The 25,900-nt window shown below is 43.3% G+C and overlaps 1 protein-coding gene across 4 annotated transcripts in view; it reads right to left on the bottom strand.

The window, feature by feature from the left end:
- Positions 1–1,978: 1,978 nt before the first annotated feature.
- The window catches only part of SLC6A6 (solute carrier family 6 member 6), a 73,937-nt gene continuing 50,015 nt past the window's right edge, over positions 1,979–25,900 (bottom strand). For 2 of the 4 annotated variants that reach the window (XM_084840217.1, XM_084840216.1), the window contains 7 exons: positions 25,508–25,620; positions 20,046–20,183; positions 18,773–18,875; positions 17,258–17,358; positions 12,216–12,386; positions 8,358–8,494; positions 1,987–7,075 (listed from right to left, as the gene is read on the bottom strand). In XM_084840217.1, the coding sequence (XP_084696343.1) occupies positions 6,991–7,075; positions 8,358–8,494; positions 12,216–12,386; positions 17,258–17,358; positions 18,773–18,875; positions 20,046–20,183; positions 25,508–25,620 (848 nt within the window). In that variant the 3' untranslated portion in view covers positions 1,987–6,990. Of the gene's footprint in view, positions 7,076–7,780; positions 8,495–12,215; positions 12,387–17,257; positions 17,359–18,772; positions 18,876–20,045; positions 20,184–25,507; positions 25,621–25,900 lie in introns of those variants that run through there. The other 2 variants (XM_084840218.1, XM_084840215.1) reach the window with 2 other exon arrangements.

Below are 25,900 nucleotides of genomic sequence, written 5' to 3'. Positions count from 1 at the left end.
TGCTAGCATGCACGTGACACCCAGCTCTCTCTTTTCCATGTGATTCCAAGGAGTCAAGGGAAACCCTTAACCGGTGTCTGGATGTGGGCTAACCACCTGAGAACTGAACCAGAAAAGAGCTATTTTGCTCAGTATGAAGTCTGGGGATAGCAAGTTCTTCTGTCTTGATGTAGGGTAGCACTCCCTGGTCTGTCATTTGGGAATGCTTCTGGGCCTGGCTTTGCTCATGGATATTCAAGTGGCAGCTGTGGCCATGGTGCTTTTGCTTAGCTTTGGCTGAGAGCACTGGGTCAGAAAGGTCTGGCTACGGTTACATATGCTTTGGTTACAGCCAGATTAAAAGTATTGCAATGCAGTCATAGGTGCGTCATAGAATCATAGGGTTGGAAGGGGCCATCGACAAGACCATCGAGTCCAACCCCCTGCTCCATGGAGGAAGCCTGATTCCCACGCAGTCTTCCATCCAAATACTAACCAGGGCTGACCCTGCTTAGCTTCTGCAATCAGACAAGATCAGGCACATCTGTCAACGTGGGGCTTCCCTTGTAGAGTGTTTGGGAATTATAACTGGTGCTAAACGCTGCTGGCAATTCAGAGCATATAATTCCAATACTTTCCCAGTGCACCAATATACTGGGTTTTGGTTAGCTTTCACGCCCAGTTCTAGTTGCTGGTTATCCTTTTAAAGCTTTTATCTGTCTTGGGCCCAGGGTATATGAAGGACAGCTTACTTCCATATGATACTATCAGAGGGCACTCTGTTCCACATCCTGCCATTAGCTGAAGTGTGTGGTGGGTACACAGTGGTACCTGAACTTTGGAATTCTTCCCTTCTTTTTAGTGGATTAAGATTGTTCTTTTTACATCAGGCCTTCTATAATTATTTGTTTTGCTTCTACCCCCTGCTCCTTAATTGCTATTTTTAATTATTGCTTTGTAATTCAATTGTTTTTATCTATATTTTAATTCTTTTGTGTGGTGCTTTGAGGGCCTCTGGGACAGGTAGAAACAGGTGACATATCCATTAAGACTGAGCACCACTGTACATAGCATATGAAGTGGTTCTCTAAAGGGCTGCCAGATTTTGCTGGAAGGGTGCCAGGGTGGTATTTCTTCACATAGGGGGTGGGAGTGATTTTGCAACACTCCGTGAATAGAAGCTGTAGGGCAGAGTCCTAGGTGCTCCTGAACAATGAGCACATGGTCAAACATGGCACGTGGGGGTAGCGGTGGCAGTACTGGTCCCATCTTCTCTACCTAAGTTATGCCTTGGCCAGGCACCTGTGCCATTAACAATTCTATGTCAAGTAAAAATTCAGATGGCTAGGCTTTTCCTGGCATGCTGATGCAGTGATGGAAATTCAACGGGTGGATATTTTCTAAATGTCTTGAAACTGCAGAGCATGGAAGGAATCCTCTGTGCTTCGGCCACCCTGCATTGGATAGGCGGTCACCTCCGACCTCAGAGGAAGTTGGAGGCGACCGTCTATCTCAATAGGATTGTGCCCTAAAAGACGCAGAAGCCCTCCCAGGGAAAAAAAAAGAAAAAGCAATAACTGATGATAGCACTTTGCACATTGCAAATACCCCCATCCTGATACCTCCAGTACCAGAGGCAGTATGTTGGGACAGATAGGCCTCTGGTCTGATGCAGCACAGCTCTTCTTATGTTCTTATCCTGGTGCACACGTTCTTGGAAGAAAGTTATACCGAACTCTAAAACGCTACTTTATGTAAGTTAGGATCAAGGTATTATAAACAGTATGACACGCCTAAATCATAGGTTGGAGCAAGTGGGCTCACATGTTGGTTTTAAAGATGTGGGATGCTGCAGAAATCTAGTTCATAATTTATGGAAGCTCAACAGAACAGCACTCAGTGGAAGGACACCCAAGCTTTACTTATACAGTTGTAATAGCATTCAAGTGAAGGTACATGTGGTAATTCATCAGAAGCAAAGAAATAACAAAGGTTTGTTCACTTTATAAAGGAAAGGTTTTTATTTTTATTGTTTTCCGTTTGTGATGATTACAAACTCATCTAAAAAAGCAAAACTGACTTTAAAATATCAATATACATTTTCTTTATCTAAAAAGCAAAACACATAAAACTGCAAAATACAAACATTTACTTTATACACAAAAAAACTAATTTTCAGGGCTGAAGAACACTCCAGGTCCTTATTCCTATACAAATAATCCTGTCTGAAACAATAAGGATGACAAACAGGTTTTAAAATGTCTTTTAAAAAATTACTTTAAAAATCATTTTTAAAAGGAGGACAATTTGGTGCCCTCTTAAATCCATGTGCCTACTCATTACAAACAGTAGTCACAACTGTGAATTTAAATAATAATTCAAAAATGCTCACTGTTTTCAGTAGAATAAAGAGGTCTCATTTTATAACCATAAAGCCCCTGGAACTGCATTCCTTTCAAAACTGCAACAGCACAATACAGCAACAACACAACAATGTCCTATTACAACAGTGAATGTATCAGAGCATTGTACTGACTGCCTGGGGTGGGTGAGGAGACATGCTGATCAACAATCTCAGGCAGCCCTTTGGCTCCCTACCATCCAAACTTCTTCTCTCTTAAAGTAGGTCTCTCTCGCACACTCACACAGGCACAGTCAGTGCTGCTGAAATGTCAACTTCTCCAATGCTTTCCTGCAGCTGATCATTAGTTGGTCACTTGGGAGCTCATCAGGCATACCGCTTCTCCAGAGAGCGCTTTTAAACTAACTTGTCTGGCTGTCCAAAGTCAGCTGCATCTTGCGCGCCATCTTGCTTCCAAACCTATCTGAGCTAGAAGAGTCCCTCCACCCCCATCTCTGCTCCTGTCCCCAGCAAAACAAGGTTAAGGCTGCAGTCCTAAAACATACTTACTAGAAAGTCAGTTCCATTGAACCTGATGTGTCTTACTTGCAAGTAAACATGTTTAGGCTGCCGGCCTATGTTGCTGGTGAAATCTTTGAGCCAAACCTCTTCTAAGTAGGTAGAGGTAAAGTACATCTTGGAACTTGGAGAGGTAAACATGCATGTTTTTAGAAAATAGGAGAGAGAATTTTTTTCTTTTCCCACATTTTGTTCTATAAAGATGTTGTGTTTCTCTTCTAAAAAACTAAATTGTTTCGTAATCCTAATTTTCAGATCTAGTCCTAAAGGTCTCAACAGAATTCCCGGGATTGGCAAGCAAAGTGAATGGCCACATTGTATGTTGGGGGCGGGGGTGGTTCTACCTTTCAGTAAACAGCCAGATCCACAACTTCATTTATGCTACAGGACCTGCCTGGACTTGTGTGGAGTTGGTACCACTGGAGTCAGTGAGGCATAACTGGCTTAAATCAAGGTACTTTGGCTTAGCTGAATTGCAGACTAAAGCTGTCAGAAGTTTTAAATGGGAGTAAGGAGTTAGAGACAGGTGGAATACACTAATGCCTGGTCACAGATGGAACTGTAAAACCAGCACGTGCTGGTCTAAAATTACATTCTTCCTGCCAAGTGATTGGTACAATTAGGACTTGCACTCTGGACTTAAGCAGACAAATAGAAGACTGCAGAGGTCGTGTCCCGGTGACTTCAAAACTCTCCTTGCTGCCACTGATGATCAATACTCCTTAATGCAAGGCTTCGAATTCTACCCATTTAGCTCTGGCCAGATTTTAGGAAGGTTCACAGACTGCTGTCTGAACTGAATATTTGGCCAATTGTGTTGCTAGAGCAGGGGTGTTCCTGGATTTCAACCTGGACTTCGTTCCAACTTGCCTCCAGTCCAATCAGATGGCATCTGAGTTTCAGTCTCTCCTATAGGACAATTTGCCCAATCCTTTTATGCTACTGCGCAGTTCTTGGAAAAATCAAGCAAGACAAGGTAGCTCAGCTTCAGAATATATATAAAGTGTTTTCTTCCCTATCTTTTCCTGTAGAGAAGAAAAGCTACTTTTGATTTGGGGTTGATTCAGTATTAATAGAAAATATTAAATAGAAGTGATGCCTCAGTGGGGATATGATTGTCTTTGAAAGCATGATTGATCTTCTCACCAGTTTCATCAGCCAACATGCTTTACTCAGTACAGCATGGAAATCACATTTGATTTTTATTAGGTCTTTAGCATGTAGCAACCATAGACTTAAAGGCTACAGTTGGAAAGGGGTTGTTAATTAAAAGCTTTGAGTTCAAGTTCTCCCGCTAAAGCAAGCTGTGAAAACATTCTTGCTTCTTTAAATTGTTTCCTGGTAAAAATTGGGAGTAGGAAATATTATGCAGACCTATGCATGTTTCCTCAGAAGCACGCCCCACTGAATGTGATGGTACTTAACTTCCAGGTAAACATGGTTAGGATCACAGTGTAAACACCCCCACCTGGTGAAATATTCTTTATGCAAACCAAAGCTTCACCAGCTACTTCGCTTCTCTCCAGGCCTGCCTCAACAGTTGCCCAGCTGTTGCTGCTCAAATAACAAATGGTCCAGGTTGTCAGTCGGTACTCACAGGATCGGTACTCTGAGTCCTCTTTTGCCTTGTGGGTTCAGTTGTACCAGATTTGGAGCCAGGAAATAATTTGGGAAGTAGGTGCAGTACTATTGGTTATGCTGTAGCTAAGCAATACCAACTAATACGATCATGGCTAATGATGAATAGATGTTGACAGTTTGGAAGATTTCATTAAGAGAAGGACACAAGTTTCTAGATAACTCCAGAATCTGCTTTGGCCAGAATGAGATCTGAAAATGCTGGCTGCAGAGTGCAGAAACATGTATGCCCAACTGATTTTAACTGGGCATTAGCATGCATTCCTTGTTCCTATCATAACATTTCTGGACTTCATTGAAATCCAGAACACAGTTTACAGAACATGCCACTTTGCAGAATCCACAAACCATTAAAGTTACACTCTCATTCTCTCCCCTGCCCCCCGCCAGCCCTTTTTGGAAATGCGATTATTTCTTTGAACAAACATTTAGGCTATTCCACCCTCCCACACCCCACATCTCCCCATCTCCAAACCAGTTCACCAACGGTTAGTCACAATACTGAATATTTAACTTTAGTTACAAATGACAGATAAAATAGGCCGCAAAGTTCTACAAAGTAAATTAGAAAAAAATCAGTATTTTTGCAATCATAAATAAGTAGAAAATACAAACAGTTGTTTACAACTTTCCCCTACCCACCCCCACCCCTTTCCCTTTCATTTGGCAGAATCTACTGTTGACATTCAGATTTACCACATTCCATTAATCAGAAGTTTTGTGATGTGGACATGTGCTCTTTGCAACAGAAAACCTAGGCATGATGGACTGAGTCTTGTTGTGTTAAATGATAATGTAATCTAGGCTTTACTTCTTTCTGTTAAACTAATCAGCGAGAATACCTATTAAGGCAGGGGTGGGCAACTTGTGCCCCTCCAGATGTTTTAGCCTTCAGCTCCCACCAGCCCTAGCAGCATAGCATGGTGAGGGATCCTGGGAGTGGTGTCCCAGAAGTTTTGGTCTACAAGTTATCCACCCCTGTTTTAAGGTCACTCTGTACATGCCTTTTTTAAAAAAAACCCTCTTTCACCTCAGTGTGGAAGTAACTGATTCAAATGGCACAGCTTAGCCTCAAAATGGGCTGGGTACTGTTTTTCTTTAGCTGGAACTGTTAACGATGCAGGACTAATTCCTTCTGGTTTGTTCTGGAAATTCATCCTCCCACAATACGTGCTTAAGAGTATCCCCCCAGTTGATAGCTTCATCTGGCTCAGCGGCTGCTCTTGAAATCCTGAACTCATTTCTTTAACAAAATATTACACCGTCTTTAGTGTAATATGCACCAGGAAAGTCAAGGGAATTAACAGTTAAACAGCCTCTGACCTAACTCATCATTGCCTTTCAGTATATGAGTGACTGAAAGTCTGACCTGTGATTCACTGAGTTAAATGAGAATCCCTCATTGGATAGCAATGGAGTTGGGCTAGAGGTGCCTTCCAGGCCTCACAGAATTTAAGGAAGATCATAGCTTCCCCTTGGCTTTCTTACTTTTTCCTGATTAATCTTTTCACGGACCGTTATACAGCAAGAAGATAACCATTTCTAAAGGGGCAGGATTTGATGATGACGCCATGTAGTCATCATATATTCTGGAAGTATTTGATTTAGAGCTCTCATAATAGGATGGTAACTGGAAAATGAAAGCATCCTGACCTCAGCCACTTGCGTTTACTGAAATCTCCTTTCCCTCACAAAAAATAAATCACAGACTCCACCTACAAAAAAACATTAGCTATACAAGACACTTGAAATAGCTGCGCTTTGGTCCTTTTTTATTTAAAGTTGTTCTTTCCATTTTATATAAAAACTAACATGACTCTGAGCAAGCATGTGCATAACCAATGTGCAGTGGCCATTGAGAGCGTAGGTCACACGTAGTTTAAGGTGTGTGTTTTTAATGCATTTAGGAATGTTTTTAAATACTGGCTAGGTTCCAGTTTAAACTACAATATCTGTCACTGACAGACTAAACTGGCTATAATTATATAGGTAAAGGCTTTGCTGCCATTTCTGGCTTGTAATCCTGCCCGTATTATATTTACTGCCAATAATAACTTAAAAGGGGGCATTCCCCCAAAGATCAATGCCCATATGGAAGGGGCTAGAGTCTTTATGCAACACCAAATGTGGAGGATAATAAAAACCAGGGCTTGGTTGAATTTGAGGTGAGTTTTCCAGAAGCAAATCCTTGTATCTGAAGAAAGCGGGAAAGTTCTTAATATTTAGTTGGCCGATGAAAATCTTGTTCAGGTGTTTCAAGCCTCATCCAAACTAAAAAGCCTTTTGTAGCTGACTTCATCTCCTTATGCTTCCTCATCTCAGACTGATACATATGATGACTCTGCTTATGCCTGCGAAGTTCAGGAGCTAAGTCTATATACTGCGTCTCTCTCTCTCTCTCATCTGAATGCCTTCCGAATATTCCTGCAGCAGAAGCTTCACCGGCAGTGGTTCTAGTGGCCAGTGTCTGACTCTGAACTGATCGATATGCAACTTATTTGACTTTTACGATACAAGCCCAACACTCCTTTTTGTGTCCTGATAACGATAAATGTTGGCAAATTTGTGATTTTAAACAAACTTCAGAATTGCACAGCACTTTTGCAGCATCCCTGTAAATGCAGCATTTATATATGCTCTTTGACTTCAGCTTAATATTCTAAGAAAATTCAAGTCAAAAAGCAGTTCATTTGTTGAGTACAGCCCATGAAAAGTGGACCACTTCCTACATTATGCTGCTCAGTCACTTGAGTGATCTGTCAAGTCACTCTCATGTTTCAGTGTAATGTAAGAAGGGTTCAGGCACATGCTGCTTCTCAGAGAAACCCTTCTACAGTGTCAACAGTAGATCAACTCAACTGTACTCATGACTGTCTACATATAAACTCTTCTCATGTTACCCTATTAGACACAGCATCTACTTAGGAGAGGATTCCTTTGATGAAGGGAGTAGCCCCCAGCCTGCCCCTGAGAGGGTACTATCTATGTCTCGCAAGCAAGCATGATTCCGCCTCTCTCTTACAGACCGTTCACACAAGCACTGTACTCAGAAATGGCTGTTGCTTGGATTGTTCCCTCGGTTCCAAACTGCTCCTAATCCCTACCTAACCCATATTGCAGCTTTTCCAATTATACACACAAATATATTCTCACATGGACCAGAGCAAACATAAAAGCATGTACCCTTTCCTGTTTTAATTCTCCCTACTTCAACCAGAGGAAGTTTCTTAAAATAACATATGCATTTTAAAAAAGCTAATTTCTCCAATGAGAGGTTTGCTTTTTCTAGGTTTTTGTTTTACCCTGTTCCCAACCACACCAGCACCTAAAGAAATCTGAGACTCATATATGCATATATTTATATATGTATATGTCAGTGCAATCCTATATATATTTACTCAGAAGCAACTCCCACTGTGTTCAATGGAGCATATTTCCAAGTAGGTGTGCATAGGATTGCTGCCTGTGTGTATTGCTGGCAAGAAAATCAACTCAAAGTGGTACAGTGTTATTATGAATAGGAGTTAGTTAGATACGTTGTGTGTGTGTGTGTGGGGGGGGGAATAGTAAATTCCTGCAGTGTGCCTAGTCTGATATGAAAGCTCTGCCTCTAAATAGAGCAAGAGGCATCCGCTGTGATTTACTTTACAAAATATTAAAAAATAAAAACCAAACACACAAAAAATAACTTTCTCTGTGAGAAATAAAAATAAATCCTAGTGCAAATATAAAGCTCTGTAAACCTGGTCCTATGAGAGATTCTATGGTTAGTAAACGGCAGTTTTAAAGCAGGCATCTTCCTCTCATAGAGAGAGCTCACATCATTGTCTCCACGATGATATGAGTTGGCTTGATCAGTTCACCGTTGGCCATTCCAGGAGGGCAGAATGGGGCAGCACTCTCTGTTTCTTTGTTCCACCGAGTAATCTCACGGGGGGCCGCCACTGCCTTCACTCTCTAGAGAGAAAATAAGATACATGGGGGTCAGAGGAAGCATTGAGGGAATTTGGTTACATTCATACTGCACATTGCTGCAAGTAATCCTAGCCTTCAGATATATACTGTTGGGGCGTGAGCTGGCAGTGTCTGACCAGGAAAGAGATTTGGAGGGTCTTGGTGGACAGTTCAATGGAAGTATTGAACTACTGCGCAGCAGCTGTGAAAAAGGTATTTTCCATGCAAGAAATCCTTAGGAAAGGGATCGATGGTAAAACAGCCAATACTGTGATGCTTTGCCACAAATCTATTCAGTGGTGCAGCCAGGGTTGGGCCTAGAGCCCAAAGTTCAGCTCCACCCACCCCAAATGACCTCCCACAGAACAGCAGATGATGAGGGCAGCAGGAAAAGGCTTTCTTTCTTAATACTTTAATATTTTAAAAATCATATTATAGTCTGGGGAGGCCAACTGGGCATTACAAGTGCTCATTTTATTATGTCTACTTTAAAATATATATTATCCTTTTCTAGAACAAAACTTTGCTTATTCCATAGTAAATGTGTTTTACCAGCAGGGGAAAAAATCCATTTTATTCCTGCAGTCATGATGGTGCCATGATTTAAGGGCATACAGAATGTGAAATTGCACATGCTCATATAATGTTGCTTTTATCGGGACTGGCAAACTGTCTTTTGTCTGCTTTTGCTCTAACATATTGGGACTGTAGAAACATGTAAAGCACGGAATGTGGGGGGCAGGGGGCAGAAATATGAATTGTGTACTTCACAACAGAAGTAATGTACATGGTTGTTTAAAGGGCCCCCCAAGACCATTAAGGCCAGGGTCTAAAATTACCAAGCTGCACCAATTAATCTACAGTGTGACCAAACGTGGATAAACTGTATGCAGTTCTGGTCACTGTGTCTCAAAAAGGCTACCATAGAGTTAGAAAAAGTTTTGAAAAGGGAAACCAAAATGATCAAAGTGCATAACTAAACTACAGAATTCACTTCCTCAGGGTGGGATGATGGTTGCCAACTTGGATAGCTTTAAAAGGGGATTAGATAAATTCATGATGAAGCTGTCAATGGCTACTAATCATGTTTACCATACACTACCTCCAGGAACAGAGGCAGCATGCCTCCGAATACCAGTTGTTGAGGAACAACAGCAGGAGCCGGCCATTACCCTCATGTCCATCTGGTTGGCTATTATGAGGAACTAGCTGGGACTTTGGTTAGATCCAGCATGGCTCTTATAACGTAGTCATACTTCTGATCACAAACAAATGTTTGTTCACATGACCAGTTGAGGCAGGATCATTATCAAGAGACCTATCCAACCACTAAGGGGTCCTGGCTTGAGCCCACAGCCCACTTACTGCCCACAAGACTGCTGGTGGGCTGGGAACAGAAAGCCGATTTCATTCCTGGAAGACAGCGTAATACGTAAAGAACAAGGAGACTCAGAAGAACGGCTCCCAGGAAAGGTTAACCCAAGTAAGCTTTCCTTGACTCAAAGGTGCTGATGAGTAAGTTTTCCACTAGGTGGCCCTCTAACTCAGCACGGCACCAGATGCACTCAGCTCCTTCTACATAGCACGTAACACAGCAGGGATGATCAGCTCTTGTGTGCAGCGGACTCATGGGAACGAGGGATGGATGGAGGGAAAAGACTGCACATGCTACATGGGGACCTTCATTTATTTATTAACGGGCAGAGCAATTCTATGGCCCCTAGGCAGAATCTGGGGGACCACTGGATAGTTCAGATTCCTGGATCCGAGGCCAGAGATAGCGCTCCGACCTCGGACCAGGAGTCCAAACACTCCTCCCCCTTGTAGCTGGTGCAGAGAGAACTGCACCAGCTGCCTCTTTGAGGTAGCAAAAGCAACCTCGGAGGGAAGAGAAAGGGGGTGTGCCGGTGGGAGGGGAGGGGACAGCTCACACCGTATCCCCAGGCCCCTTCAGCCTCCTTCCCTCCCCCATGCTTCAGCTAGACAGGCAAAAAAGCCTGTCTAGCGAAAATACAGAGTGGGAGGAGCGCGAAGGTGAGGATCTCTGAGGCTGTGCCTCCTGCACCGCTTTGGATGGGCGTAAGCCTCCACGTTCGGAGGCTTATGGCCATCCCCATAGGATTGTTCCCTAATTCCTTCAATTTATGAGTCACCCTATAGCAGAAGTTCTCAGGGCAACGTACACAGCAAAAGCAAAAATAAAAACCACACAATAAAACATTAAAAAGTATTGTTTTTAAACGCAGGAACAGACATTTAGCATTCCAGAGGTAAATAACTGAGCAGTGAAAAACATGGAGAAGATGATTTTCAATGCAGCCTTAAACATATTGCAAATAACGCAAGTAGCCTGGGAGAATAGAAAGGTATTTGCCTGGTGCCGAAAAGTCAGCACAGTAGGCACCAGGCAGACCTTTCTGGGGAGGGCATTTCACACGCTTGGGGCTACCTCAGAAAAAGCCTCTTCACGAGTAGCCACCCACTGAAACACAGTGGCTGGGGGCACTTGGACCTGTGGGTCTTTCATATCTTTATTCTACTGGTAGACACGGAAAACTTGAAATCTGATTATCAGAACCATGCTGTATAGGATTGATGGATTGATTGATTTTCTTAATCGCCCACCTGGCCGGTTACCCGGCCACTGTGCGTGATGTACAATGGTACAATTTAAAACAGTAAAAATTACACATTAATACATTATTTAAAAATACCCAAACCCACCCCAAATGCCTGCCTGAATAACCAAGTTTTCAGTGCATGGCAGAAGTACAACAGTTAGACTAAGGACAGCTTCCATTGAAATTATTTGTACTCAGGCAGAGAGACCATAGTGCAAGATAAATATGTGCTGGATCTATAATAAAGGGTAAATAGGTGGAATATTCGCCTCTGGCCCTTTTAGAAATACATGCAGATGGGAACCCTATATCCTTGCCTAGTTATTGTTCCTTTGCATTTTGATGCTAAGATACTAAATGCTTGCACACTTTCTATGTATTGCACTCATGTATTTCGTACCTGGGTATCTCCACACCGGAAGACAGTGTTGCATCAGAAGCCATTTTAAGAAATAGGGTAAGAGGTAAGCAGACTACACTTGTCTGTTGCTTAGAACATTGGTCCAACTAATGGATCAGGAACCAAAACTGGACTGCAGCCTGACTTAAGGTGGCTTGCGACAGTAGCACTACCACCATCCAAATATATGATAAAAATTAAAAAGCGTGTTTGGGACAAGAGTGCTCCCAGATCTGAAAAGATGAGATCTACTGACTTAGAAGAATCACCTGGGATAAAGGCCTTTATAGCTAAGTTCCTCTGTTTGTTTCCTATCACTTGGATTTCTAACTTCACCTCATTATGGCAGGTTTCCAACTGTCCAGTTACTGAATTTATTGTGCACCAGCAATCTTCTCCAGAATATAATAAAAATGGCCAATGACATATCTTGTTTAATGGCACTGAACCTTATTCTGCTCAACAGAGGAACTCACCTACATCCAGTTTCAGGGCCTTGTGAATTATCTGAAATATACACTGTGCCTGTGAAATAGCCTCATCCCTTGAAACATCTTTTTCAGGTGTAGGAACCCCACATGTGCAGTGGAAGAACCTCGGTGCCTGCAGCAAATCACTGAAGTTCAGGCCAGGAAAACAGCCAGTGCAAACCAGTGATTATTCTTAAGCATTTCCAGGCTTCATGGTTGTTTTTTTTACATACCTCAAGCAGAGAGCCATCTGACTGTATAATGCGGATGACCATAACCAAAGGGATGCAGATCATAGAAGAGAGGGCAAGAATCCAGCCCAGGCCGATTGCCCATTCAGGGTATATGTACACCTTGTTGTAGGTCAGTGGTGTATATTTGACCAAAGAAAAGATAAAGCACCCCTGTGCCAGGAAAGGAAAGGAAAGGGAACAAAACAAAACAAGAAAAGGACAGCTTCAATTCATGTTAGATTACTTTCGCAAACTATTTACTGCATGTATTTACAGTATCAGTGTACAATTTACAAAAAGAAAATTGAAGTTGACTATAGATAATTTCTCCTAGAGTTGAATTTTTGGTGTACTTTGCACCTTTCACCTACCTAAATCTGCACAGAGTCTCTCTCTCTCCCCCCGCCCCCCCACGGTGTGTGTACAAGAGGTTGTGGAATGAGACAGAACTGAATTTTTAAGGTTTGGAGCTATTGAACCAGAGCTTTCTCCACCTTCTAATATATAAGCCCTTTTTGGATTGAACAAACCAGATCTCATTTCATCCTTTCAATTCTGTACACCCCCGTACCACTTCCTCTGCCCCTCAAGCCACACTGGTAGAGATAAATGTGTGCATATTCATACAGTGTAGAACTTCTCTATTATGCAAGCCTAGAGACTTTCTGAGAATTACGCTGTGAAAACTTTAAACCAGCAGGAGGTACTCCAGTTTTGTTCTCCAGGTTTTTCTCCCATTCAAGTAAAAAAAGTGTTGCCTTTTGTTGTAGCCACTGCAAACAGCGATGATGTGGAATAAATTGTGAAAACCTAACTTCCAGTGCTTCCACTTTTGCATCATGTCACATGCCACACAATCCTATGCATATTTTCTCAAGAGGTGAGTCCCACTGTGTTCAATGGGGCTTTGCTTCTGGGTAACTATGCAGAGAATAGCATAGGGAAGAGCAGAGGGTATTTCCAAGTAGCGCCAGAAAGAGTGAAGCGGTTGGGCCAAAGCCGAAAGGACACTCAGCTGTGGATGTGTCTGGTGGTGAAAAGAAAATCCGATGCTGTAAAGAACAATATTGTTTAGGAACCTGGAATGTCAGATCAATGAATCAAGGTAAGCTGGAGGTGGTCAAACATGAGATGGCAAGATTGAACATCGACATTGTGGGAATCAGCGAACTAAAATGGACAGGCATGGGCGAATTTAATTCAGGTGACCATCATATCTACTACTGTGGGCAAGAATCCCTTAGAAGAAATGGAGTAGCACTCATAGTCAACAAAAGGGTGGGAAAAGCAGTACTGGGGTACAATCTTAAAAACGATAGAATGATCTCAGTACGAATCCAAGGCAAACCATTCAACATCACAGTAATTCAAGTCTATGCCCCAACCACTGAGGCCGAAGAAGCTGAGGTTGATGGGTTCTATGAAGACCTACAACACCTTCTAGAACTAACACCAAAAAAAGATGTCCTCTTCATGATAGGGGATTGGAAGGCTAAAGTAGGAAGTCAAGAAATCACCGGGATAACAGGCGGGCATGGCCTTGGTGTACAAAATGAAGCAGGACAAAAGCTAATAGAGTTTTGCCAAGAGAACACGCTGATCATAGCAAACACTCTTTTCCAACAGCACAAGAGGCGACTCTACACATGGACATCACTAGATGGTCAATATCGAAATCAGATTGATTATGTCCTTTGCAGCCAAAGATGGAGAAGCTCTATACAGTCAGTCAAAACAAGACCTGGAGATGACTGTGGCTCAGATCATGAGCTTCTTGTTGCAAAATTTCGGCTTAAATTGAAGAACATCGGGAAAACCACTAAACCATTCAGGTATGACCTAAATCATATCCCTGATGAATATACAGTGGAGGTGAGGAATAGATATAAGGTATTAGACCTGATAGACAGAGTGCCTGAGGAACTATGGACAGAGGTCCGTAACACTGTTCAGGAGGCAGCAACTCAATCCATCCCAAAGAAAAAGAAATGCAAGAAAGCCAAGTGGCTGTCTGAGGAGGCTTTACAAGTAGCTGAGGAAAGAAGGGAAGCGAAAAACAAGGGAGAAAGGGGAAGATATATCCACCTGAATGCAGAGTTCCAGAGAATAGCAAGGAGAGACAAGAAGGCCTTCTTAAATGAACAATGCAAAGAAATCGAGGAAAACAACAGAATGGGAAAGACTAGAGATCTCTTCAAGAAAATCGGAGATCTCAAGGGAACGTTTTGTGCAAAGACGGGCATGATAAAGGACAAAGAAGGCAGGGACCTAACAGAAGCAGATGAGATTAAGAAGAGGTGGCAAGAATACACAGAAGAACTATACAGGAAAGAACTTAATGTCCCTGATAGCCATGATAGTGCGGTCACTGAACTTGAGCCGGACATCCTCGAGAGTGAAGTCAAGTGGGCCTTAGGAAGCATTAGTAACAACAAAGCTAGCGGAGATGACAGTATTCCAGCCGAGCTATTTAAAATCCTAAAAGGTGATGCTGTTAAAGTGCTGCATTCAATATGTCAACAAATTTGGAACACTCAACAATGGCCGCAAGACTGGAAAAGGTCAGTTTACATTCCAATTCCAAAGAAGGGCAACGCCAAAGAGTGTTCAAACTACCGCACAATTGCGCTCATTTCACATGCCAGCAAGGTGATGCTTAAAATTCTACAAGCTAGGCTTCAGCAGTATGCGAACCGAGAACTACCGGAAGTACAAGCTGGGTTTCGAAGAGGCAGAGGAACTAGAGATCCAATCGCCAACATTCACTGGATCATGGAGAAAGCAAGAGAATTCCAGAAAAACGTCTATTTCTGCTTCATTGACTACGCTAAAGCCTTTGATTGTGTGGATCACAACAAACTCTGGCAAATTCTTAAAGTGATGGGAGTACCAGACCACCTTACCTGTCTCCTGAGAAACCTGTATGAGGGTCAAGAAGCAACAGTAAGAACCAGACATGGAACAACCGAGTGGTTCAAAATTGGGAAAGGAGTACGACAAGGCTGCATATTGTCACCCTGCTTATTTAACTTATATGCAGAGTACATCATGAGAAACGCCGGGTTGGATGAATCACAGGTCGGAATTAAGATTGCTGGGAGAATTATCAACAACCTCCGATATGCAGACGATACCACCCTAATGGCAGAAAGCGAAGAGGATCTCAAGAGCCTCTTGTTGAGGGTGAAAGAGGAGAGTGCAAAAGATGGTTTGAAACTCAACATTAAAAAAACGAAGATCATGGCATCTGGCCCCATCACTTCCTGGCATATAGAAGGGGAAGAAATGGAAGCAGTGACAGATTTTACTTTCTTGGGCTCCAAGATCACCGCAGACGGTGACTGTAGCCATGCAATTAAAAGACACTTGCTCCTGGGGAGGAAAGCTATGGCAAACCTAGACAGCATAGTAAGAAGCAGAGACATCACCTTGCCAACAAAGGTCCGTCTAATCAAAGCTATGGTTTTCCCAGTAGTAATGTATGGCTGTGAGAGCTGGACTATAAGGTAGGCTGAGCGCCGAAGAATTGATGCTTTCGAACTGTGGTGCTGGAGAAGACTCTTACGAGTCCCCTGGACTGCAAGGAGGTCAAATCAGTCCATCCTAAAGGAAATCAACCCTGAGTGCTCATTGGAAGGACAGATACTGAAGCTGAAGCTCAAATATTTTGGCCACCTAATGTGAAGAGAAAACTCTCTGGAAAAGACCCTGATGCTGGGAAAGACTGAAGGCAAAAGGAGAAGGGGACGGCAGAGGATGAGATGGCTAGATAGCATCACCGATGCAATGAATATGAACTTCAGCACACTCCGGGAGAGAGCGCAGGACAGGAAGGCCTGGCGTGCTATGGTCCATGGGGTCACGAAGAGTCGGACACGACTGAACGACTGAACAACAACAACTATGCATAGGTTTGCAACCTAGTCCAACTGCAAACACTGGCCCTCAGGCTGTTCACATTATGATACCTTTAACAATGTTTGCTTACGGCCCTCCACTGAAACAGTGCAAAAATAAAAACAGCACAGCCAGCAGAAAAGATGATAAAAACAACCAACCATTTCTAGGATCTCAACTACCACTAAAAGCATCTAGGGGTGCTGTGTGAATTCAAATGAAGATGCTCACAAAAGCAAGGGCTCCATTTGAATTCTCATGAGCCAGGCCTTGCCTGCAGCCTGCTTGCCTTACTGGTTCCCCAGCTTCGACCTTCCCAAGGGCTTATCAGCTTACCCTTGAAGCACAGGAAAGCAGCAACCTCTACACAGGCCCTGGCAGGCTGTGTTTTCGCACTGGGGAATGGGACTAGAACTACCAGCCCCAGAATCCTGGGTGCGAGAATGATGCTATTCACATTATTTCTGCCAGGAAGCAGGCCTCCCTAAGGCCACGTCCCATCTCCAGCATGAAAACAAACCTGCACTGGGGCCTGGAGAACACACGCTGCCGCCTCTGCCTTCCTATGTCCTGAAAGTTAAGCTCTTGGGATAGGGGAAGGGTGGCAGAGCACTTTGCAAGTACACACATGTGAGCCTTTTGAAAGTGCTTGAACTGAGCGCTTGCAAAAGCTCACACCCTTTTGGGGTTAGCAATGGGGTGCTTGTACATCCCTATTGAGAACAGGACAGACTTTGCCTGGTTCCAAAAAGATAATGAACACCAGGCAAGCATTTCTGGGGATGGAGTTTCATAATTTAGGCACCAAGAGAGAAAAGCTCCTTTACTTCAAAAAGGAGGGTGGCCCAGAGAAAGGCCTCTGAAGACTCTTAATTGGCAGGCAGGATCATGTGGGAGACAGTGATCTTTTAGATGCCCCAGGCAATTTGGGGCTTTAGAACAGCCTTTTGATTTGGATCTACACACAACCTGGTAGCCAGTGAAGATCTTGTAAGCCTGGAGGAATGTGCTCACACATTACAGATACACATATTTAATCTCGTTGCTCAGTTCATGAAGCCATTTTTGGAGAAAAGAAGCAGCAAAATAGCTAAGCCTACAGAAGGTGCTAAGCCATGCTTTAGCCAAGATGTTTCAATACCCACCACGCAGAGAATCGGTGTGATTAGAATCCAGCTCCATTTCATCCAGGGCCCAGGCCTGTAACCAATCATATCTTCAATGGCATCGTAAAAATTTTCAGCGCCTAGAGTTCAAGCACAAGGGAAGAGTACTTTATTAGTCCGCATGCAGTGCAAAGTGTGTTTGAGGGAGTGAAAAACAGCCCGAAAAACCCACACTTTTCACTTTTTTACACTATGTTCTATGCTATTATTTCCCCCAATCTGCTTTGGGCAATTTTTTTTTTAAAGGGCTTCTTTCTCCACCACTATGTGATGCAGCTAATCAGAGGTTACATAGTAAAAGTGATGACATCACAGAGCCACAAACCAAATCGGATTCGGCTACATGGTGGTATCAGTGGAAGCTAACAAAGCCACAGTGCCCTCCCTCTGAAACTCCAATCCAGTTGCAATTGTATCAGAACGGGCACAGACAACATCTGCACTCAGATCACACACACATGTGCTTTCCAAGGTATCTCCAGGCTGACTGGTTTCACTGCCGCAGAGCAGTGTGGCAAAGGGGAATATTGGCCCAGTGGCTGAGACAATGGGGCTGTATTCACTTGCCACCAGCTTTCCTATCCTTTCAAATGCCCCCCCCCGAAAAGCTGCTTAAAGAGAGGGTGTACTTTCAGACAGCTACGAAAATGTTCCAAAAACTTGCCACCCGCCCAGTTTAGCTCAGCAGCTCTCACAATTACTACTGTGGAGTACAAACTCCCTATTTTAAGGCTGGGATCTAGACTAACTTTCTATGTAGAAAAATCAAGTCTGCTCTCCTAATTTAGGATAATTGTAACTTTCCTGTTCACTAGCTACGTCCCTCTACCTGTTCAGAAATAAATGGGATGTCGTGCATCTGTCATCTTGTAACATTGCTTAGCGAAGCTGGCTTGGAACTGCACTCATGTGCGGTGTCCAGCCTTCTAGCTATATCACATGAATGGGGAAAAGCTAGCAAGTGACATTCACTTTTGTGTTCTTCTGGGCTGTAGGTTCCTGTGTTGCCATGTTTGATCTCCCGCTAATTCATTAGGGTTTCACTGCGATTAGATATATGTACTGGAATGCTGTGTCCTTATATAGAGGAGTCTAGGATTGATCATCTCTTAATCCAGAAAGGGTATTGTTTCTGGAAGGTAACAGCCTATAGAGTGAGATTGGGCAACACTCAAACTAGATTTCCAGTAGCCTCCACCCTTTGGAGGGAACTATTCACATACAGCCACTATTTATCTCATAGATTTACATTCTGCTTTTAACAAAGTGGCTTACAAAATATCTAAAAACAATTTAAAAATAATCGCAGTCTAAAGCTCCTGGATGAATCCCTGGGTCTCGGCAAGCAACGTAAGGAAAACAGTCCTTGCCGCTTTGGCCCATACTCTAGCTCTCCCTCCCTCCCCTATCCCCCACTCCTGGCCACTGGGCTGGTCCCCAGGAGTGTCCTCTTGGAAGGCCCTGTAGTTTTCTTAAACATGAAAATTTACTCACCATAAACCCAGGCTACAGCAATGCATTCAAAGAATGCAACCCACAAAAGGCATACACCACTAGCTGCATAGTAGTCAAAGAGTTGAAACACATACATGCCACCCTGAAAAAGAGACAAGTTAAAAAAGAGTGCTATAAAAACAACAACAAAGAGTCCCATGACATCTAAAAAACTAACAATTTTATTATGGCATAAGCTTTCATGGACACTGTCCATTTCATCAGATGTATCATCAGATGAGTGCTATTAATACACAACCACCATGATCACACACACAAAAAGTGTGAAAAGCAAGCTGACCTTCATCACTATCCTTCTCAGCTATGAATAACTCTGCAGAAAATTACCCACGAACAAATATAACTGCCAATCAAGTCTTGGAAGTTGTAAATACACACTGTTGTTCTCTCCAGAACCTGCACTCATTTCTTATATAAAAGGCATTTTGAAAGAGACGGTGATTGACCAAAATTAAGCCACTCAGCTTAATCTACTCAAATGCTATAAAGTATTTGCTTCCTACAGGATGGCATTTTAGGATGAGAATGTATAGAAATATGATGAAAGAAAACAATTGGTCTTCAACAGAAATGGCTATAATGAGACCAATATAAGAAAGCTCACCAAGGAACTTCCTAATGTATGGGTTGACATATTTCTCCCTCTCAGCATGACTTTTTTCATGCACAATACTGATCTTCTAGAAGACTCTGCTATCAAACTTTAAATATGAGAAAGATTGCAATCTGGACATAACTTCCAGCATGTTTTACAGCTGACTAACTTTGCTTCATCTATATCTACAGCACAATAGAATACAATTCCTTTTAGACTGGAGTACAGTGTCTTTTAGACCAATAGCTTTGGGGAAATACAATGCTGGATAAAAGGGACACTACTAAGCTTAAAGTGACATGGCCCTCCATTAGCAGCACGTGGTGAATTCAAAGGAACAGAGGGTTTACGCACAGGGGTTCTCTCACTTGTTTTTGCACAGTAATCCTTTGAAGAACCTGACTATTTGTCCATCTAGCCCAGTACTGTCTGCTGTGGTTGGCAGGAGCTCCTCAGGGTCTCAGGGAGAGGAGATTTTTCATGTCACTAGATCTTTTTAATTGGAGATGCCAGGACCTGAACCTGAGACCTTCCCCATGCCATGCATGTGCTCTACCACTAAACTATGGTCCCTCCCTCTTGTATTGTGCAATTTGACCCCACGGAATGGATTCATGTTGAAAAACAAAGCAAAACAAAGCTGCCAGTCTTACTTACTTCAGTCACCATAGTTAGTCCTAGAAGATAGCTGAAGAAACATATTATAGCGATGAAGATTTCCCGTCGGTAACCCTTCCTTAGGAAGGATGGGTACAGATCAACTAAAGATGTGATCTGTCCTTCAACTTCAACAAACTGGAAGAGAAGAAAAGAAAAAAACCCGCACTGAACTAATGCTAGGCATGTGTTCCATTCTTTTCTTTTTTTAAGGCATCCTAGGAAATACTGCTGGTACTCTGAGAGGAGAGGTCTAATCCATTCACTTGTTTAACCTTTCAACTAGTCAAGGTCACAGCACATGGGTGGTGTTCAGTCTGGGCCTTGCTCTCAGGACACTTGTTGATTCCTCTCCCCCTGCACCCCCATTTTAAAAAATAAACCAGTTCTTTATTGTGCATGTAAGGCTCATGGACCAAAGGAGAAAGAAAATGGGTATATTGAAGAGGTGGTTGGGGTGTGATGCAGTGTTTTTCATGATGCAGACAGGCCAGATAAAAAGGCATGCTTCTTAGAAGGAAAAATATAATTCATACAGGCCTTAAAAGCTAAGGCTATGATCTTTCCCCATGCAAGCACAGCATCTGTGTACAGAGATATTCTCATCAGTCCCTCACCAGAGCACTGTTTCTCCTTTCTCCTATCCCTTTAGCATGCACGAGGGCAGTCCAGGGAATGGAAGATCAGTGCACACTACCTTTATTCCCACCCAGCCCTGCTAATTGTAATGTAGATCAGAGCAACTCCTGTTTCTCCATGCTAAAATTGTAATATGAATTAAGGCAAGATGTTCAATGCTGGGAAAAATGCATATGTGGGTCCTTTGTAAGACTAGTTGTTTTCATTGTAAACCATCAAAAAGGGATAAATAAACACTGAGACACATTAACCATCCTGTCCTTGCATTCCGCTAATGAACAACCATGTAATAATCTAAGTGCCAAGCAGAATAGCCATTGGGAAAGAATCACCTCATTAAGAAAGTAAAATATTTTTCATGTACCAAGTCAAAAGAAACCCAGAAAAGCCACTGCTGTGATTTCCTTTTTCTTTTCTAATTATGTTTGAACTACTGCAGTAAGCTGTAGGTAGCTCAGCCTTTGAGCATGGTCTAGAAATCTTAGTTCAGAATGCAGCAGCAAGATTGCCAACTGGGACTGGGTGGTACAAGCATACCATGCTAGTGCTCTGCCAACTTCACTGGCTACCAGTCCAATTCTGGACCCAATTCGAAGTGCTGGTTTTGACTTTTAAAGCCCTTCATGGCTTGGGACCTTTAAATCTTCTTCCGAGCCCCTTCTCTAGGTACCCATGCAAGTAAGGTGCAGCAGGCTAATGGAGAAGGGATGTTTTCAGTGGTGGCACCCTGGCTATAGAATGCCTTCCCCAGAGAGGTTCACCTGGCACCAACCTTGATGTCATTTGAGCACCAGCTGAAAACCTTTCTATTATCCCAGGGCTTTTCATCCATTCCCCTTCATCTTTGTGTTACACACACACACACACACACACACACACACACTATGTTTTATTATCTGTATTTGTCAGGACCGGCTCTCCCATGAGGTCTGGTGAAGCCCCTCCCTCAGGTGGTCGAGCAGGAGAAGCAGCGAACTACACCACTCCCTGCCTGCTGCTGCCCCTAGGAGGTACTCCTGAGACTCCTGCCAGCCACTCTCCCACAGTTGCATTTGCCACAGCGAGAGAGCAGCCGGTGGGGCTCTCCAGCGCAGCCTCCCTCTGGGGCGCCACATCAGCGGAAGAAGTGGCTAGTAACATCTCTTCAGAAAGGTGGCCAGGCCAAAATGGCTGTTTCTGAGGGGTCCTTCTGCAATTCCTACTAGGTAAGAGATGGCCTTTTCCATTATTCACCCATGCATGTTCATCACTTGATGATTACAATGTAGAGTGATGACTTGTATGTGTGAAAGAACCATCAAATATCTACCATTGCAGAAAATGGTTTAAAGGTAAAGGTAAAGGTGTCCCCACCCAGTCGTGTCCGTCTCTAGGGGGTGGTGCTCATCTCCATTTCTAAGCCGAAGAGCCAGCGCTGTCCGAAGACACTTCCGTGGTCATGTGGCCGGCATGACTGAACACCGAGATGCACGGAACGCTGTTACCTTTCCTGCCGAAGCGGTACCTATTTATCTACTTGCAATTTCTTGCTTTCGAACTGCTAGGTTGGCAGGAGCCGGGACTGAAGATGGGAGCTCACTCCATCACGCGGCACTCGGGTCTTGAACTGCTGTCCTGCTGACCTTCCGGTCTGCAGTTCAGCGTCTTAACCACTAAGCCACCACCGCCCTTAGAAAATGGTTTAGTATCCTCTTAAAAGAGGGGCGTGGAACCTCAAGCTCAGGGCCCAAATCTGGCCTGCATGGGGTCTCAATCTGGCCCTCCGACATTCCCCATATGGCCACACACCCTTTCCCTGCCCCCGCTTTCCTCCAACGACTGATAATTTAGTTTCCCAGATTTTGTGCCCCCCCTTCTATAAGGTTGAAATGCCACTAAGGGTTAGTTAATGGCAGTAAAAACTTTAAACTACAATATGCTGGTATTTTTGGCATTTGCCCCACCCCTGTTGCCTTCAGCCCTGCCCACCACTGGAATGCAGCCCCCAAGAGCTTCTCCAACATGGAATTCAGCCCTTATGCTGAATGACGTTCAAAGCCCCTGCCTTAAAACCTGTCTTTTTCAAAGAAGCCAGTGCCCACGCTCTGCTGCAAGTCACTAAGTGTGACATGTAAGCATGTGTGAAATGCTTCTATATGTAAGCAATATTCCATGGCCTATGTGTTGGATGACAACTCCTACAATCCCCAGCCAGCATGTCTAGGCCATGCTTGCTGGGGATGAAGAGAGTTGGAGTCTGGAGGGTGCCAGGTTAGGGAAGGCTGGCCTATGCATTCTCCTATTAGTTTATTAAAAATGGAACACAAGCAACTTTCGTTATACACATTAAGCGTCGTATTTGTTTCTGTGAATGACCAGTACCAAGCTCTGTATGGCTAACCTGTAAGCTACTTTATTAAAAATCCTCCCTTAACCTTGGGCCTTATATAAAAAAGTGTTGTTGTTATTCTTTTTTCTGTTGCAATGTAACTATAGTCCAGCTTGCTTCTAAGCTGCTCAAGCATTCCAAAATCCTACTTGACAGTGCTCCAAAAACAAACAAAACATTAAGTGCTCCAATTAGTTTTAATTATTCGACACAGTGAGAAATGACTTAAAATTACCAGGCAACCTTCAATTTACATAAGTACTTGGTTGCAGAACCACAGCTCTGAGCATGTTTTAACATTCAATTTGGAAGTGATTAAAAGTCACTCACTGGAGTTCAAAGATTAAGCGCTAAAGAGCCATTTAGAACAAATGGAATGCTTTGCCAATTTAAGAGATCAAGTGAGTAACAACCAGAGGGAAAATTCCACTAATCTCTGCTCATATGAGAGGTTTTGAATTCAGTAAAGTTTCTGCCCCTGTCAAGTAGATTTATGTAACGTGGAAGCTACTTTCACAGAGAATAAATAGAAACTGGTTAGTTTAACATTTTAAACCACCTCAAAAAATGCCCCCTAAAACCACAGTATGGCTGTGCAATTAGCAATTGTCAAGAAATTATTAACAGATTTCCTTGCGTCACACAAAGAAGTCGGGTGGGGGAAGCAAACCCACCATTTTCCCAGGGAACAACAATGTGTACTGCACAATTAGTCCAGCTATACAAAAATCAACATATCCATTGATTTGAATGAATGGCATGGTTTTCAAAGGTGCTGAACTCTGAAAGACCTTATGAAATTGAAAGGCAATACTGTGTGGTGCTCAGTCCCTTAGAAGCAAGCTCCAAAGGGTGACTTCATCTCTCCTTTAATTGGACACACAGGGTTATCTCCAATGTTAGTCTAACTTAAGTCCCATTCATTTCAACTGGCCTACTCTATGTAGGACTGACATTGGATAAAACCCAAAGCTGCTGCCTAACCTAATTAGCTGCAAAAAGGTGCATACGGTGACATTGATTAACGTACACCACAACCTATAGACTCCATAAAACACCATTTAATTGCAAGGGTCTGGATAAGAAAAGAGCAGTTTGAGGTTAACAGGCCTTATCTTGGCTCTTGCAATGTCCCCCTACAGTCCCCCCACTCTACTTTGGATTTTGCCCTCCTTCTGCTTTGGGTCTATCTATGTGCTGTGTCAGGCAAATATAGGGCTTAAAGGGAATAAAGGCAGGAAAGGGGCAAGGAGTATTAGAAACAAACAGGATGGTCTGCCTCCCTTCTGTCCGAACCAATAAGTTCTTCCTTTGGCCACTCTGGCCATGTCCTCAACAAACTGGTAGATTTGGAGAAAGAGGGTAAGGAGGATATATACACACACACACACACGTGTGTGTGTGTGTGTGATGTATATGTCCAGATAATGGTCCGGAAGCCCCTATGGTCTGGGTGAAACATGGACCTGACCTGCCTAGAAGATTGCCTCAGAACTTCATGTATACTGCTCTGAGCACTTTGAAGGAGGAATGGGATATCGCAACATTAAAAAAATATGTTTGTATGCAGGGGAGCGATGGTGAACGGGCTGGCACTGGCCTGCCAGGCTTCCCCAACTGGCCTGCTAAGGCCGAGCCAAAGCCTGTCCTCCTCTCTGAAGCCCAATCCTCGGAAAAGGCAAGGGGAGAAGCCAGCTCCATCACGAACTGCCTGTGTGAGCACAATCCATATGTAGCTTTGGCCCCACTCCACTTTTTGTTTCAGCCTCACCTACCACTGGAATGTGGCCCTTGAGGTGAAAAAGCGTCCCAATCTCTGATGTAGGGGATGCATAATTATAGGGAAGGAAGTACACATGAATTTGTGTTTTGAATGCATCACCAACTAACTTATAATTGGCAATGAGACTCCAAATTCTAACAACATTCTTTCATCCCAGATTCTGAAAACACACTTTTAATGAACTGCTGAGGTCCTTCGTGTGTTATAGCGATGGAATCCAGTTTTTGCCTCTCTTATTTTTTAAGCAGATTTGTGTACAAGTTGCCAAATATACTCTGCCCTTTAAGTCAATAAAAGGTATTTAATACTGTAGAACCGATGGAGGAACGCCATGTCAGGAGAGAGTTCATGAACAACATCCAGTCACCTTTCTTGATTATCCTTTCCCTGCTAGAGAGGTAAGCAACCCTTTCCTGCAACATTTATGATAGGTTTCATAGAATCATAGAATAGTAGGGTTGGAAGGGGCCTACAAGACCATCAAGTCTAGCCCCCTGCTCAATGCAGGAATCCAAGGCAGAGCATCCCTGGCAGATGGCTGTCCAGCCTCATCTTGAATGTCTCCAGTGTGGGAGAGCCCAGAGCAGCAAGTGCAACTGAAACAACTCTATTTATAATATAGGTTTTCTATCACACATTAGGGATGCCTTGTTTCTGACTATGATTACTCACCTGGCTATCCAGGCCAAGCAACAGAAGCATAATAAAAAAAAGAATAGCCCAAAAAGTTGGGAGTGGCATCATGGACACAGCTTTCGGATAGGCAATAAAGGCCAGGCCTGGACCTAGAGGAATAAAGAGAGAGAGAAAGGAAGGGGGGAAAGGGAGAAGATGAAGTAAATAAGCAGCTCATTCTTAATGCAAGACCCCCTCCTCCCCAGTACGGATGCCTGGTTCCATTCAGATAAACCCAAACCCAACTGAAGATTCCACAGTGGAATTCACTCGGATCCTTTATCTGAGAAAGAAGCATGCATGGCTACAACAGGAACTCTAATAACATCCAAACGCCAATGCTTATCTGTTGTCAGCCTCACCATCTGCCTCAAGCATGCCAACAACAGG

The sequence above is a fragment of the Heloderma suspectum genome, chromosome 2, assembly GCF_057233095.1.
Source record: "Heloderma suspectum isolate Gila_16-S chromosome 2, 16-S_ref, whole genome shotgun sequence".
Lineage (NCBI taxonomy): Eukaryota > Metazoa > Chordata > Lepidosauria > Squamata > Helodermatidae > Heloderma > Heloderma suspectum.
Note: the sequence above shows the minus strand (reverse complement) of the source record. Positions and strands in the feature narration are given on the sequence as shown.